The sequence below is a fragment of the Vanessa tameamea genome, chromosome 4 (genome assembly GCF_037043105.1).
Source record: "Vanessa tameamea isolate UH-Manoa-2023 chromosome 4, ilVanTame1 primary haplotype, whole genome shotgun sequence".
Taxonomy (NCBI): Eukaryota; Metazoa; Arthropoda; class Insecta; order Lepidoptera; family Nymphalidae; genus Vanessa; species Vanessa tameamea.
Window position 1 is genome coordinate 2,312,804 of NC_087312.1, and position 14,101 is coordinate 2,326,904.

General features: G+C 33.6%; 1 protein-coding gene across 6 annotated transcripts in view; it reads right to left on the minus strand.

Annotated features, from left to right (window-relative positions):
* The window catches only part of LOC113395415 (pseudouridylate synthase RPUSD2-like), a 405,111-nt gene that overhangs the window by 60,072 nt on the left and 330,938 nt on the right, over positions 1-14,101 (minus strand). For 3 of the 6 annotated variants that reach the window (XM_064220616.1, XM_026633015.2, XM_064220615.1), the window contains one exon: positions 1,744-2,036. The exons of the other annotated variants lie outside the window; for them this stretch is intronic. In XM_064220616.1, coding sequence (XP_064076686.1) covers positions 1,744-1,920 — 177 coding nt within the window. In that variant the 5' untranslated portion in view covers positions 1,921-2,036. The remainder of the gene's footprint in view (positions 1-1,743; positions 2,037-14,101) is intronic. 6 annotated transcript variants of the gene reach the window in all.

A 14,101-nucleotide genomic window follows, 5' to 3' on the forward strand; every position in this document is an offset into this window, starting at 1 on the left:
AGAAATATAACAAAAAAATTAAAGAATAAAATAGAATATTTTGCGAGATATTTTTTTTATGGCATTGGTTCGCGGACGAGCATATGGGCCACCTGATGGTATGTGGTCACCACCACCCATAGACATTGGCACTGTAAGATATATTAATTAATCCTAACATCACCAACACTGGCTCACTCATCCTTCAAACCGGAACACAACAATACTGACTACAGTTGTTTGGCGGTGGAATATCTGATGAGTGGGTGGTTTCTACCCAGACGGGCATGCACAAAGCCCTACCACCATTAAAGCTAATGGCAATATATAATGCGGTTAGAATAATTTTTTTAAGAATAAAAACGTCTGATTCGACCATTAAGTTTATTAACAGCAAGATACTTTGTCGTTCGCACGTTTGCTTGAAATACTTTGAAAATTCAGGAGATTTTACCTACTAAATGGAATACGCAAGAATTTTAGATTTTCAAACTATCTGAGATATTCAGCGGAGAAGCCTTGCGGATAAGATCTTAAGCCGTCTCCTGAACAAGAATGCACCTGCGGGATGAGTATTGGTATAATTATACATGTGTTGCCCATCAAGATGTACATTATCACTTAATAATTTAACTGTAATGTCCAATATTTCTTTAATTGCTTCCAATAGAATCCGAGGAAAATTATCCGAGATCGCTCTGTTTGGTATACACAACGCTACCTACCTTTGAATGTTTGAATTTGATTTCGAATAATCTTACAAAAACTTAAAAGGAGACGGTAAATAGAAAAACTCTATTTGATTTACTTTTTTCAATGTTTTCAATTATACGAAATACTAAATAGGCAGTTATTTTGAAAGTCCAGATGGTTTTTTTTTTGTATACATTTTACATTAGTAACAATTAGCGAAAGATCTTCTTCATTCGGTAATGTATTTTAGTAAATATAATAACATAAATTAATCTATAAGAAATCTCTTCAAGTAATCAACATGTTTTTAAACTATTTTTTATTTTTTTATGTATGTTTTATTATTTCTTATACGCATGGAAAAGATGTGTTAAAATTTTTTTTTTGGTACTATGTGAAGGGCAAACTTATATTATATAGTTTATGGGTCAGTGCAGAGGCTTTTTCACGATCGTACACTTCAACCCTTATCAGGCATCGCCCCTTTTCTATTATTTTGTTTATGCTTGACAAAATCTAAATTGTTTTCCTTTTATTTCATTAGTCCTCTAACTTGAACCTCCAACAATAATAGGATCTCAACCCAACTCCACGTTATAGTATTATTATTGATAGGATTTGTTATATTGACTATTTTTGTTGTAAATTATATTTTTTATGACATAGGTAGGCGGAAGGGCAAACGTGTTGTGCACAATCACCCATTGGCGCTGTAAGAAATTTTGACGGCAAAACTGCCACCAATCTTGACAACTAAGATATCATCTACCTTACCACACCACCACATACAGGATGTTTTCCTTCATCGCCGAACCCAAGATGAATTATAAAACATGAAAATTCAGTGATGCTTGCCTGGATTCGAACCCGCAATCATTAATATGCGCGCGTTCAAACCACTGGGCCATGCCAGCTTTGTATTATTCACTCAAAACGAACGAAAGAACTCACACTTCGTAAATAAGTACTTAACTGAGTTCCCGTTTTGAAAGTTATTTAGATAAGCATTCATTTGTATGTGCCGGACCGGTTTTACTAAACCTTTAAGCAGCTTTATTATGTCAATCTTACCTTTCTTTGCGATTGATGTTGTAAAGGCGGAGCGATCAGTCTAAGCGGCGGCGGGGCCGGTGGCAGAGCCGCCAGCAGCGGGGGCACGAGTGGTACCACACCGCCCATCGGCAACGCCACTGCAAACTTTTGTACCCCCATTGTCCATGGTACAAACCACCCGCCACCCGCCTGCATCGCCCCCCCTCCCCCGTACCACGCCAGCTCGATCAGCTTCCGATAAGCCACATCCAAAACCACTGACACTATCGGTACCGCGTTGACATTTGACTAGTATTCACTTCCACATGTACCTGTGGACAAGGCAAATTTAAAACTTTAATATTGCTATCTATGTATACCATATTGCATTGAGTGACAGCCTGAAAATATTCCACTGCTGGGCTAAGTTCCCTTTTTATGAGAAAAAATTTCATGCTTTTTCCACCACGCTGTTCCAATACATGCAGGTACCCTTGCGATGTTTTCCTTGACCACTGAGCACGAGATTAATTATATATGATATAATTATTATATACCAATTAACACATGAAAATTCAGTGCTGCTTTCCCAAGTTTGAACTCTGTATCATTTAAAATTTACGTCTTATGAACTAAGATGTAACCCTAGTTAAACCCCTGTAACACCGTAGTTAAAATCACTCCTCAAACACAAAGTAAACACTTTACAACTAAAAACGAAAAAAAAAAGGAAATCACACTAAAATCGTATAATCGGCTTAGGCCTTTTCATTTGAAAAATCCCAAAATACATATTAAAAATTTACACATAATTATTCCCACATTAAGACGGTCGAAAACTGGGTTAATTCCGAGAGCTTTTGCGGTTGAACAAAATCTTTCCTGAGTCCGTACTTTTTTCTCGGTTACGTAATACCCTCATTTATTTTGAAACATGTCAGCATCGTGTGACATCAAGGACGGGCCGTCTCCGTTTTGTCGTATAATATCAGAGACAATTTTCAATTGACAACTAACACGCTTCCACTGTCAAGTATATATTATGTACCTATAATAACATAAACTATATATTATATTTAACGTTACCAAAGAAGCACAATTTTGTCAACGTCTAAATCCGAAGGAGTTTATTAGTATTGACAAAGTTTCACAATATATAAGACTATTTAATTAATTGTAATTCAAATCATATTTAGTTACACTGGCTCACTCACCCACGAAACCGGAACATAACCACCAAGTATTATTCATATATTTTGGTTGACATAATAACATTTTCTATCTAGTACAATTTTATTGATACAATTAAAGACTTTATTTTATTAATGCGTTCCATTTATTCTAATTTCGATTTTAAATCAAATTTAAAACTATATTAACCAATAGTGTTTATCGCTAAAATAGTTTAAAATAAAATAACATTTACTGTTCAACCATTGGTCAAAGTAAAGTATTTATTTCGAGAACTTAAAACAAATGTTCTTCCATGATATTTATATAAGCGTATAGAATGTTCTAGACTCACAAGAATATAGAATTAATGTATTTGTCGAAGGATACTTCGAGATCTTAACATGTGGATCATTATCTAAGATCAAAGGAATTTCGTGTAAAATACGTATTTATTGGAGCGGAAAACCAAATGAAAATTGTCAGTAATACGCTTTCTTAGTTCGTGTTACAAATTAGAAATCGTAAAAATCTACACGAACAAGAACTACGTTGATTTATATAAAACTATACTGTTTACCATACTTGACGCAATTGGGATCTAGAATGTGATGGAAATCTATAGTTCTCTACAGTTTGTTCTACCAAAATAAAAAAGTTTAACTTTGGAGAGTCTTTCCTCACTTGTATGTCAATTATAGGTTTTAACCTTACTATACGTGACACAAGTTGCACTCTTCTACAGTCGAATACAATTTTGCATTTAAACAGTACATCAAAAAATATTGCTTACAAATTCGGCCGCAAAGTTTGACGTCATCGCGTTCAATAATGCTGTATAAAAGTATTTAAAAATGGTATACGATATTGAGCATATTGTTAAGAGGAGACAATCAAGGTTTGATATCAACGATTCCTGAAAACAATATTAATTTTTAGAAATTCATTTTAATAAATAGAGCCTTTATTTTAATATTGCAAACTCTGCGAGTTAATTCTGTTTACATACAATACATTTTCATAAAATACTTTATGGACAATGATAATTATTTTGTCGGGGAATATTATTGTGACGCCGGGATTCTTATGAACACTTTTTTAAAATGTAATTGCTCTCGGGAACTTTAACTATAGCTATTGTGCTCTAGAGAACGTTAATTTTAAAAAGCTGCAACACTGAATTAAAAAAAAAAACACACCATTTCCTCGATACTAATTTATATCGGAATTGTGGTCTTTATATCGATATGTATTCTAATAGTTTTATAATTTTCTGTTTAATTATGTTATTTAGCGAGAAATTCGTGAACTATTTCGGGAAGACGGTCATATAATAGAAGCATTTCATCGCATAATTATTCAACTAAATGAAACCAATAAATATAAAGACGTATTTATATTTCCTTTCAATAGTTAAGGAGTAGATGGACTAAATGCCTAAAGTAATAGTACTTACGTATTGATGATTTAACCGTATGATATAGGTATTAATATTTTTGGATAAACACGACGTGTTAGATGTGAATCTGATCAGGGCATAATTGGATTCTCCTAAATAGTTTGAAGTTAAGATGTTGATAGTGATATTTATTTATTTTATATACACTTCATTGTACCACAGGTAATTAATAGATGACATCAAATTTACGATAAATTTAACCTTCATGCTATTTCAGTTTAATTATATACATCCATGGGTATTCCCATATGGCGATGGAAAAACGACCCTCCACTAAAGTATTACGAAGGAAAATTATATTCATAAAGCCGGACGTTTAATTCTTTCTATGAGAAATGGTTCAGCGAATGGAGATAATACTGGTTCAAACATATTAACCCCCCATGAAAATAAATAGTACCAAAATATTTAATCGTAATTTAGCTCCGTGCCAGATTTTGTTTAAAAATGTTAAATAAATGTAAACTTATATTATAATGTAGACAGAGAAACGATGCTCGGAGTTAAATTTAAAACGTATAATGAGAGATTTTAAGAATCTAAATCTTGATCTGATTCCAATGTCTAACAATGAAAATAGCATTGAATGAGGAACATTCTCAGCGAATTAATCTTGTTTCATTTTGTTTAAACTTCGAACATTTTGTTTTGATAACGCGCGTTAAAGGAAAAATTATAAATTTCAAGTTTATATTTACATATTGTGAACGGGTAGCGTGTATGTCACTCGCAGATAAAGAAGCAGAGGTGTCAAGCGGTTTCCGTAACAGGAAAAACGCAAATCAGTAGCAATTTATTCAAATGTGCATACGAGTTTACATATTCCCTGTTTCATTCGAGTATATTTATGGGCAGATAAAAATGAGACGATGATAACAAACAAGGTATAAATCCATCGCAGTGAAAGATTGCAAATCCACGAATAACGTGCGTTTTAATGAGCACCCAGCGTCTCGCTTCAGATTCAATGAAAAGGTATAACGTATTATGTCTTAAAAACTTGTTATATAAGCAAATTGATGGATGATACCCACTCAGCGGTATCGTCTGTTGCCAAACAGTTGCATTTACATTGCTGGTTTCTTTAATGAGCTGTAATGAAAAACACGTAGGAGATCATATTTTAGATACCAAAGTCAGCTGCGTATTAAATTTATAAGAAATGGGTATGGGCGAAAACTCACCATAAGTGTCCCATTGTGTCATCTTTTTCAAATAATTAAAAACCTGATTCAAAACCATTTCATTCCGGAATGAACCAGAAGCGAAAAACATGTTCAACATTATTTGTAATTTAAAAATAAAATAACTATATATAATTATCATTTCGTTACAAATACCACTCGAGACTTTGATTGGCATATCGGATCCTCTGTTAAATATAAATATAATGAACTCAACGGACACAATGACATGCAGACTATTTGTAAAACTGAAGATAATAGAAATGTCATGACGGACGGCGGGAACATGAAGAGATACATATAAATTATATTTAAAGCGGAACAAGTTACTATGCCAAATATTTAAAGACAAGATGCACACGACATTATGTATAATAAATATTATAAATGCAGACATTTGACACGAGACCTAGTTTATTTTTCGCGCTGAGAATTAGAATTACGATTGAATGGGAAAGAGCTGTTAGCATTCCTGCCACCTTTGCTCGGTCATGATTCGTTTTTTAAACTATTTTTAAACTTTGTTTTGTATATACTTTCCTCTGATTTAATTAGACATGTTTATCACAATAAAGTTTTTTTTAACGTTTGTATATGATAAAGAAAAAAAAAATAGCAGACAAATGTTTTGAATCTTCCCTATACAATCACACTTGAAGGTCTGGACGGATACTAATATTTATCATCATCATTCCGTCAATCATAGTCCACTGTTGGACAAAACCCTCTGTCTCGCCGTCCACATCCAGTCAGTTCTTGAGTTTTTAAAATTATTCATGAAATTGTACCAAATTAAAAACCAATTATATAATATTAACATTTATTCCAAATTATTGCATCGTTATTTTACAATATACGTAAATTGAAAGCTCCCACCTTTTATTTCTTTTTTTTTATTTTTACAAAACATATTTTGAGAAAAACGAACAAGAACCTCAGTGGCTACTATTATTTTATCAATCATGTACCTATATGCGAGTTGCCGAAGAAAGACCACAGTGGCGTGCATTTGGAGAGGCCTACGTCCAGCAGTGGACGAATGTGGGCTGATGATGATGATGATGATGATATGCAAAATCATCGAAAATAAAAATAACTATAAAGTATGCCTGGGACACTGGTTCCTAAAATATAAGGTGGCGATGTCGATACCTAAAACAATAAACAAAAGCAAAATGAAACTTTTGTTGCAAACATAGGGGACCTCAAATAGATGGAAAGGATTCAATATTATTTTGGAAGCAAAGCCTTACATACCCTTCTAGAGACTGACGTCAGCACTGAAAACAACAAACACCTTGGGTGGTAACATAAAAAGGTAGTTTGTGAACAAGTGCATTACCCCCGTTGGCTGCAAGCTATTAATCGACTTTTTTATCTTGAAAGGTATTTCGGAATACTTAATTTATTAGTTTTTACGATGTTTGAGGTTGCTAACCAAAATTTTATTTCCAAAAATTATTGAAAAAATCCTGGTGAAGTTTGATTATAATTTATGCGATTATTTGGAAATTTTGGAAGTCTTACACGAGTACGGGTCAAGCGCACTTTAAAAAGGTTTAGCATAATTTAAATTCGATAAAAAGGTGAGCCTCTCTCAAAAGAGATTTAGGATCGCTAAAATAATTTTCAAGATTTGAATTTGAAGTGAAACGTTAAGTGAATTTATAGCAAGCATGTTATAAATTCACTTAACCTTTTTTATCTTAATTTTTTACTTTAATTAATAAACCTTATTAATATAAGGTTTATTAATGAAAATTATAATACAAATGCTAATGCATTTGTATTGAATACATGTGTAAAATATTAGTTAAAGATTATCAGCGTTTATAACAACTACTTATAGCATCTTTTCTTGTTAGAGCATGAAAATAAATAAATTAGTTGATCATCATATATTCTGAAAGAATGTTTATTTGAGTTCCTATATCTATTTCGAAATCAAAATTATTTGAAATTAGAACACGTTCCAGGAATTGACACATTCAAATGATAGGATTTTGCATTTAAACGTACACGATACCATTATTATATCTATAATATATTATTTAAAATAACACTTTAAATAAACTAATGGTAACATTTAAAATTAATCTTAGAATTTTCCACGAATGAATTTATTGAACTCTCAAAACCACGTTCCAAAAATGAATTTAAATGTTATTTTTAGATTTTCACCGCGATCACAGCTTATTTTTATTTAGCCCGACGTTTCGACAGAGATGCACCTGTCGTAGTCCCGGGATGACTTAAACTCGATTATAAAATAAAAATAACATACATTGCGAAATTTTAAACTGTTTCAACTAATTCAATACTGAACCAAAACTTCAGAGTACTAAACGAAATGTAGTAAGCTCGACGTAGAAATGAACGAAACTGTGCACCACCAAGCACCACGTGTAGTTTGATTCTTATAATAATACGAGTCTTAAGGTCTGTTTCCATGAAGGTTTTGACAAGTATATTCTATAGTAGATATAGGATATCAGTCAAAGCGTCGGTAATGATACACCGATTGATAACAATAGGATTTATTCGGTCACTGGACGGCTACGTCAGACTTGATCCTTTGTGGCGGACAAGCTAACAGAGGATCATGCTATTGTTGATTGTATTAGATGTTGTTCATGAAGCCGTAGAAACTCGACGGGACAGGATCGACAGGTTATTTGAAGATCGCGGCAATGCAGAATTGATTTTAATTGGTTCTAGCTACGAGTATAACTACATAGACTTTTGCAGTTCGGTCAGGTCTGTATAGGTAAGTGCTTTTCAACTATCTGATTTGTTAGGCTTTATATAGTCCAATCAAAATTTCCAAAAACAATTTAAAAATTAAAATTAAACATAAACCGCTTAGGATAAAGGCGAGTGAGAAGCTTAAAATTAATTGTACAGTCGGGGTAAGAAAAGGTTCGTCACCTTAAGGTCTATTTTCGTGTGCTCAGTATGAGCGATAATCTGCTTTACCGATTGAGTATGACTTATTGCGTCGCAATGTACACCATTTTGAACCTAGTTGCCATACTATGTTAGTTTAATTCTATGTGCAGTTTTCTGTTTAATGCTTTAGTTTCAAAATGTACTAAGAATTTACGTCTTGATAAAGGAATGAATTTGAAAACTGACGAAGGTTTTCTTACTCTGACTGTACATCATCATAACTTCAATGTTTACAAAATAAATATCATCATAACTTCAATGTTTACAAAATAAATATCATCATAACTTACTCTTACAGGCGTAAGAGTAACTCTCCTGTTACGTAGGCTACGGATTTTCATTATACAATAACAACACTAAGGACAACAAGGATGTTATCTAACGTATGAGAGATACTCTCGGTATGGAATTTAGGTATATCAAATTATTACACTAAATGAAAAAACTCGCCGCTTACTCGATTGCAACAAGCAATCTCCAGTTAGGTGCAACGCATTCTACTAAAGCAAAAAAAAAAAAAAATGAAATAAATAAAAATTCTCGTTTTGTATTAACAATAACATAATCATTTGACGATAGACGACGGCGCGTTAGTTTTTAAATAGGTCTCGATATACCGGATTTCATTTGGGTCAGTATTGTTCGGACTCCTATTATTGTTTGCGGACAACGAGGACCCATTGTTCTCTCGTAATCTAAACGGTCTACGTAATCGAAATGTAATAGCTTTGATACGACTATAGCAAATTCGACTGGATTCATATCCTTGATTATATACACGATATAAGAATCATATTAATATTATAAATGTGAAATTTTGAACGCATATTTTGTTATTCGATCACGCAAAAGCAACTGGACGTATTCGTACGACATTTGAAATAGATATATCAGATTAAGGAGGGGGGCAGATTTAGATATCCTGTTTGTATTAAATACAAAGGTTATCTAACACCCGCCCCCGTTAAAGCGGTATAAGCCGCGTGCTGGAACTAGTATATTATACATTTTGTGTCCACTTCTGATCCATTGTACCTGAACCTTTTTTTAAGTTATTAACAGAATTTGACGAATAACTGTGTCAGTTTCAATCGAACATATGGTAAAATAGGAAAATAATGACCGTTTTAATAACACAAAGATTGCAATAGCAGTTATAATCAATGAAAAAGTAAACGAAGATATAAAAATTGTAGAACACGAAGAAATTGATACAGCTAATACCTTCAAATGTGATTGGAGGCGTATTGAAGACATCAATACGATCGGATCGAACAAAACCACATCGGATAGTGTGATTATTCCGCCGGAATTTATGGCCTCCCGACCATACCCTTCCATATTAACAATGGACGTCATTTAGTGAATGTTGGTATCGATATTAAAAGACGTGGGAATAAATACCATTAGGAACCGTGTATAACCGTCATTATAATTAATTAATTAATGTTGTAACTTTAACAAGTGTGACTGTCGGTTTTCACGTTCCTTCCTGCAGTAACGGTGCAAAGAATTGACGTGATTTGTATATTCTCGACGACCTCCGTGGTCGAGTATTGTGTAGGTACACCGGTTTTCACAGGTACGCCTCTCCGAGGTCCCGGGTTCGATTCCCGGCCGAGTCGATGTAGAAAAAATTCATTAGTCTTCTATGCTGTCTTGGGTCTGGGTTTATGTGGTACCGTCGTTACTTCTAATTTTCCATAACACAAGTGCTTTAGCTACTTACATTGGGATCAGACTAATGTATGTGATGTTGCCCAATATATATTTATTTATTTATATTATTTTATAAAACCTACTTAACCAATATAAATAAAAATTTGTCGTGGAATACGCACCGCATTTTGGAGCAGGTTTTAATGTATCACATAATTATATTAATAAGTAATACCATGCAATTCACAATAGCAGTCTGTGCATAGAAAATTTCCGATATTATACTACCGTGCCTCAGAGAACACGCAAAACGAATAACCGCGCCTGTTATACGAGTATTTCGGGTCGTAATCGTTGTCAATCTATCTCAGTCCGCCCGTCTCCCGTCTGTGAGGCAGACGCTGCGATTATTATTATTATAAATCCAAAGCTAAAATACTAAAGCGGTTAATTTTATATTTTGGTTAGTTCATTTTCTGATATCGGCAACCGTCGATCTTAGTAATTATTCTTCTTTTATTCCTTGTGGAGATCCACCCCAATCCGCCAATTCATCATCATAACCATATCATTAAACATAACAATAAATTTGATCCAATTTAATCCGAAACTTCAATCCGACCTTATTAAGCACCTAACACAAGATACGAAAAAGATAATAAACGAACAAACAGACTAAAAAATACTCGATCGTAAATCGATGGACGATGCGAGGCATAATATTTGCAAATTGCGACTGTGTACCGGCGGCCCTTAAACTTTTTCTTCCAAACTTGTTCGTAAGAGATAAATTACAATGAGATATTTTCGACAGGAGTGAAATAAATTTTAACGCTTGACATTTACTTTTCGGGTTAGAACGAAATGCGAGTAATAAAACTCAGGTTTTGACCATCATTGAATTCATTTCTGATGTACGCTCGGCGTCCCTTGCAAAAAAATGTTATATTTTCGACGTGATAAATTAATTTTTCGTCTCGTCGATCCGACTTATGTTTTATGGATTTATTATATTTACAAAACAGAGTTTTTACTGCGGACAGTGTGATTATTATATTTCACGTTTTCTCAGGTAATGTGATGGTAAACGATATTTTATTCCTTGTTAAATTACTATTAGTATTATCAGAATTGAAAACTTCAAGGTTTCGTAATCCAAAAATCTTGTTTATGAATAACACATCTGTATTTAATAGAAGTTGTATCTAACTTCGACAGACAGCCAACCACTGAGCCTGTGGTGTTAAACCAGAACATGATATTAATGGAACGATTTTGGAAACACTTGAAGGCAATTACTAACGAAATACTACTTACACGGTCGGCCATTAAAATATTACTGGTTAAACAACAAGCGTATTCACTTAAACAACAACAAGACCCCGGTAATAAGATGATCGCGACATACCATGACATCACTCGAATCGGGAACACACAATTTGTTAGAAATGGCATCGACTATTAAATTTCAATCTGTTCGGGTTAGTAAAGATATAAGTGCTTATGAGACGGTAGCTGCACATGAAAAATCGGCCACGGTCTCATTTTGAAGAGCTCCGGCCGTAGATGTGCAGAAAAATAAAGAAGATTCTTGATTGCGATTTACTAAATGGTTACAATTTAAAAAAATAATTAATTTTAGAGAGTGGAAAAAAGTTACTGGCCGGTTAGAGAACGGTACTACGGCTGTATAAGAAAAAAAAAGATAAACATAAACTAAATTGTGTGTGTATACTATTTGACATTACAAAAATAATTGAAATTATTTGGTGTCATTATTTTGGTGCCAAATGTAGAGATGAGTGACTAGCAGTTTACAATGAAATTAAATAAAAACAAAATCTGTCATAGGTTGCGAAATTTCTAAAAAATCTTTTGCATAAACTAGTTTAATATTAATATTGTGACAAACTTAAATGGTGATATTCAACTTTTCTGGTACTTACACTCGCGTCTCAACGCCAATTTTTATGAACGTGGGATTTGAATGAATGAATTGAATGAGCTACTCATTAGTCCACTAGAACTTTTTCGTGAGTCAAGATAATTTTATTTTTTATGACTGAAAAGTTATAAAGATGATTGAATAAAATTATTCCTGATTCACATAAAATATAAGCCGTTAGCTTAACATTTAATTCAATCCTGTAACATGACAATTCTAAAGTGAATATATATATATTTTTAATAATACGAGTTGATATTCCACTTTCGGCAATGCCACTTTTTTTTAAATTGTTTAAACTTTATCAATAGACAGTCAAAAGTCACTATTTTTATATAAATAAGCATAAAACTGTTTCTGTATCGATAATAATATATAATTATGTATAAAAACAGGTATTTCATGAAAAAACATATCAATTTCAAATTTACTGTTCTGTGACTTACGATGGAACAGTTGAGACACCCTTAACACACAAAAGTATTATATTTTTCATTGGATTTTGATATTTATTACGTTTATTGAAATGTCACAATACGCTGGCAGGCGATGTTATAGAGGTTTAACTATCGCGTGTCTTTGTAATTAGCTAGGGTAACGATAACAAAATGAGTAAACGTATATTTAAAAAATATATGTGTGTATAATTATAATTCAATTTAATTTTTTATCAACGAGTATATTTATAAGCCGTACTTAAACTGGAAATATAATATTATTATCATATATATTTTGAAATTGGAACATTATTAAAGCATTGGTAAATAGTATTTGCTAATGATTTAATAATGAGCCGAGACGGCCCAGTGGTTAGAACGCGTGCATCTTAACCGATAATTTCGGGTTCAAACCCAGGCAAGCACCACTGAATTTTCATGTGCTTAATTTGTGTTTATAATTCATCTCGTGCTCGGCGGTGAAGGAAAACGTCGTGAGGAAACCTGCATGTGTCTAATTTCAACGAAATTCTGCCACATGTGTATTCCGTCAACCCGAATTGGAGCAGCGTGGTGGAATATGCTCCAAACCTTCTCTTCATAGGGAGAGGAGGCCTTTAGCCCAGCAGTGGGAAATTTACAGGCTGCTAATGCTAATGCTAATAATGTTCCAATTTAATCCGCCAGCTTAACGGTTGGCTTGTTTGAAAAACGACGCAAAAGGATGCAAAAGCCCGAAGACTTTGGGCCCTCTTCTAATGGAAACGCCGTCATTCGCCAAGGCCCGGCCTTACAGAAGGCACCCTTCGGACGCGCATACTCTTAGCTCTTAAGTGGACTCTCAACACCTGACTTGATTATTTTAACTCGCCTCCCCACTCGGTGACGCTGTAGAGGCCATTAGGGCCAATATCAATATACAGTCCGGAAAAAAAAGGACTTAGATTTGGCAAATAATTTATACCGTTGTCGTTTTTTTTTTAATGTAGGTAGGCGGACGTGCAATTGTGCCAAGTGATGGTAAGTAGTCACCACCATAAATATCGATAATAAAGGAAATTAACCATTCATTACATCACACCGATGCTACCAACCAACCACTGGAGCTAAGATTTTATATTCCTCGTGCCTGCAATTACACCGGCTCACTCACCCTTCAAACCGGAACACAACAATACTAAGTATTGGTGTCTCGCGGTAGAATATCTGATGAATGAGTGGTAACTACCCAGACGGCCTTGCACAAAACTCTACTCTATTAGTCGATACCTTAAGTAAAGATTAATGTGTGACTTATAATAAACTAGTTCCGGCGCCCTTCACAGAATGTAAGGGAACTTAACAGGTGCATAGTTAAGACGTAAAACCGTTGCTAACAAACAAACTGACTCTTCCCATTCGATATATAACTAGGTTTAATACCTAACAAAGATAAACAATCAGATATTGTATTTCACAAAGTTGTATTAGTTACTATTATAATTGGCTGGATGGGCTACCGTCTCCAGAGAACTTAACTTTAATGGGAAAAGGTAATTATTTATATTTAGTATTTCTTTATATTTTCACTTCGCTTAACTGAAATAAGTAGAGA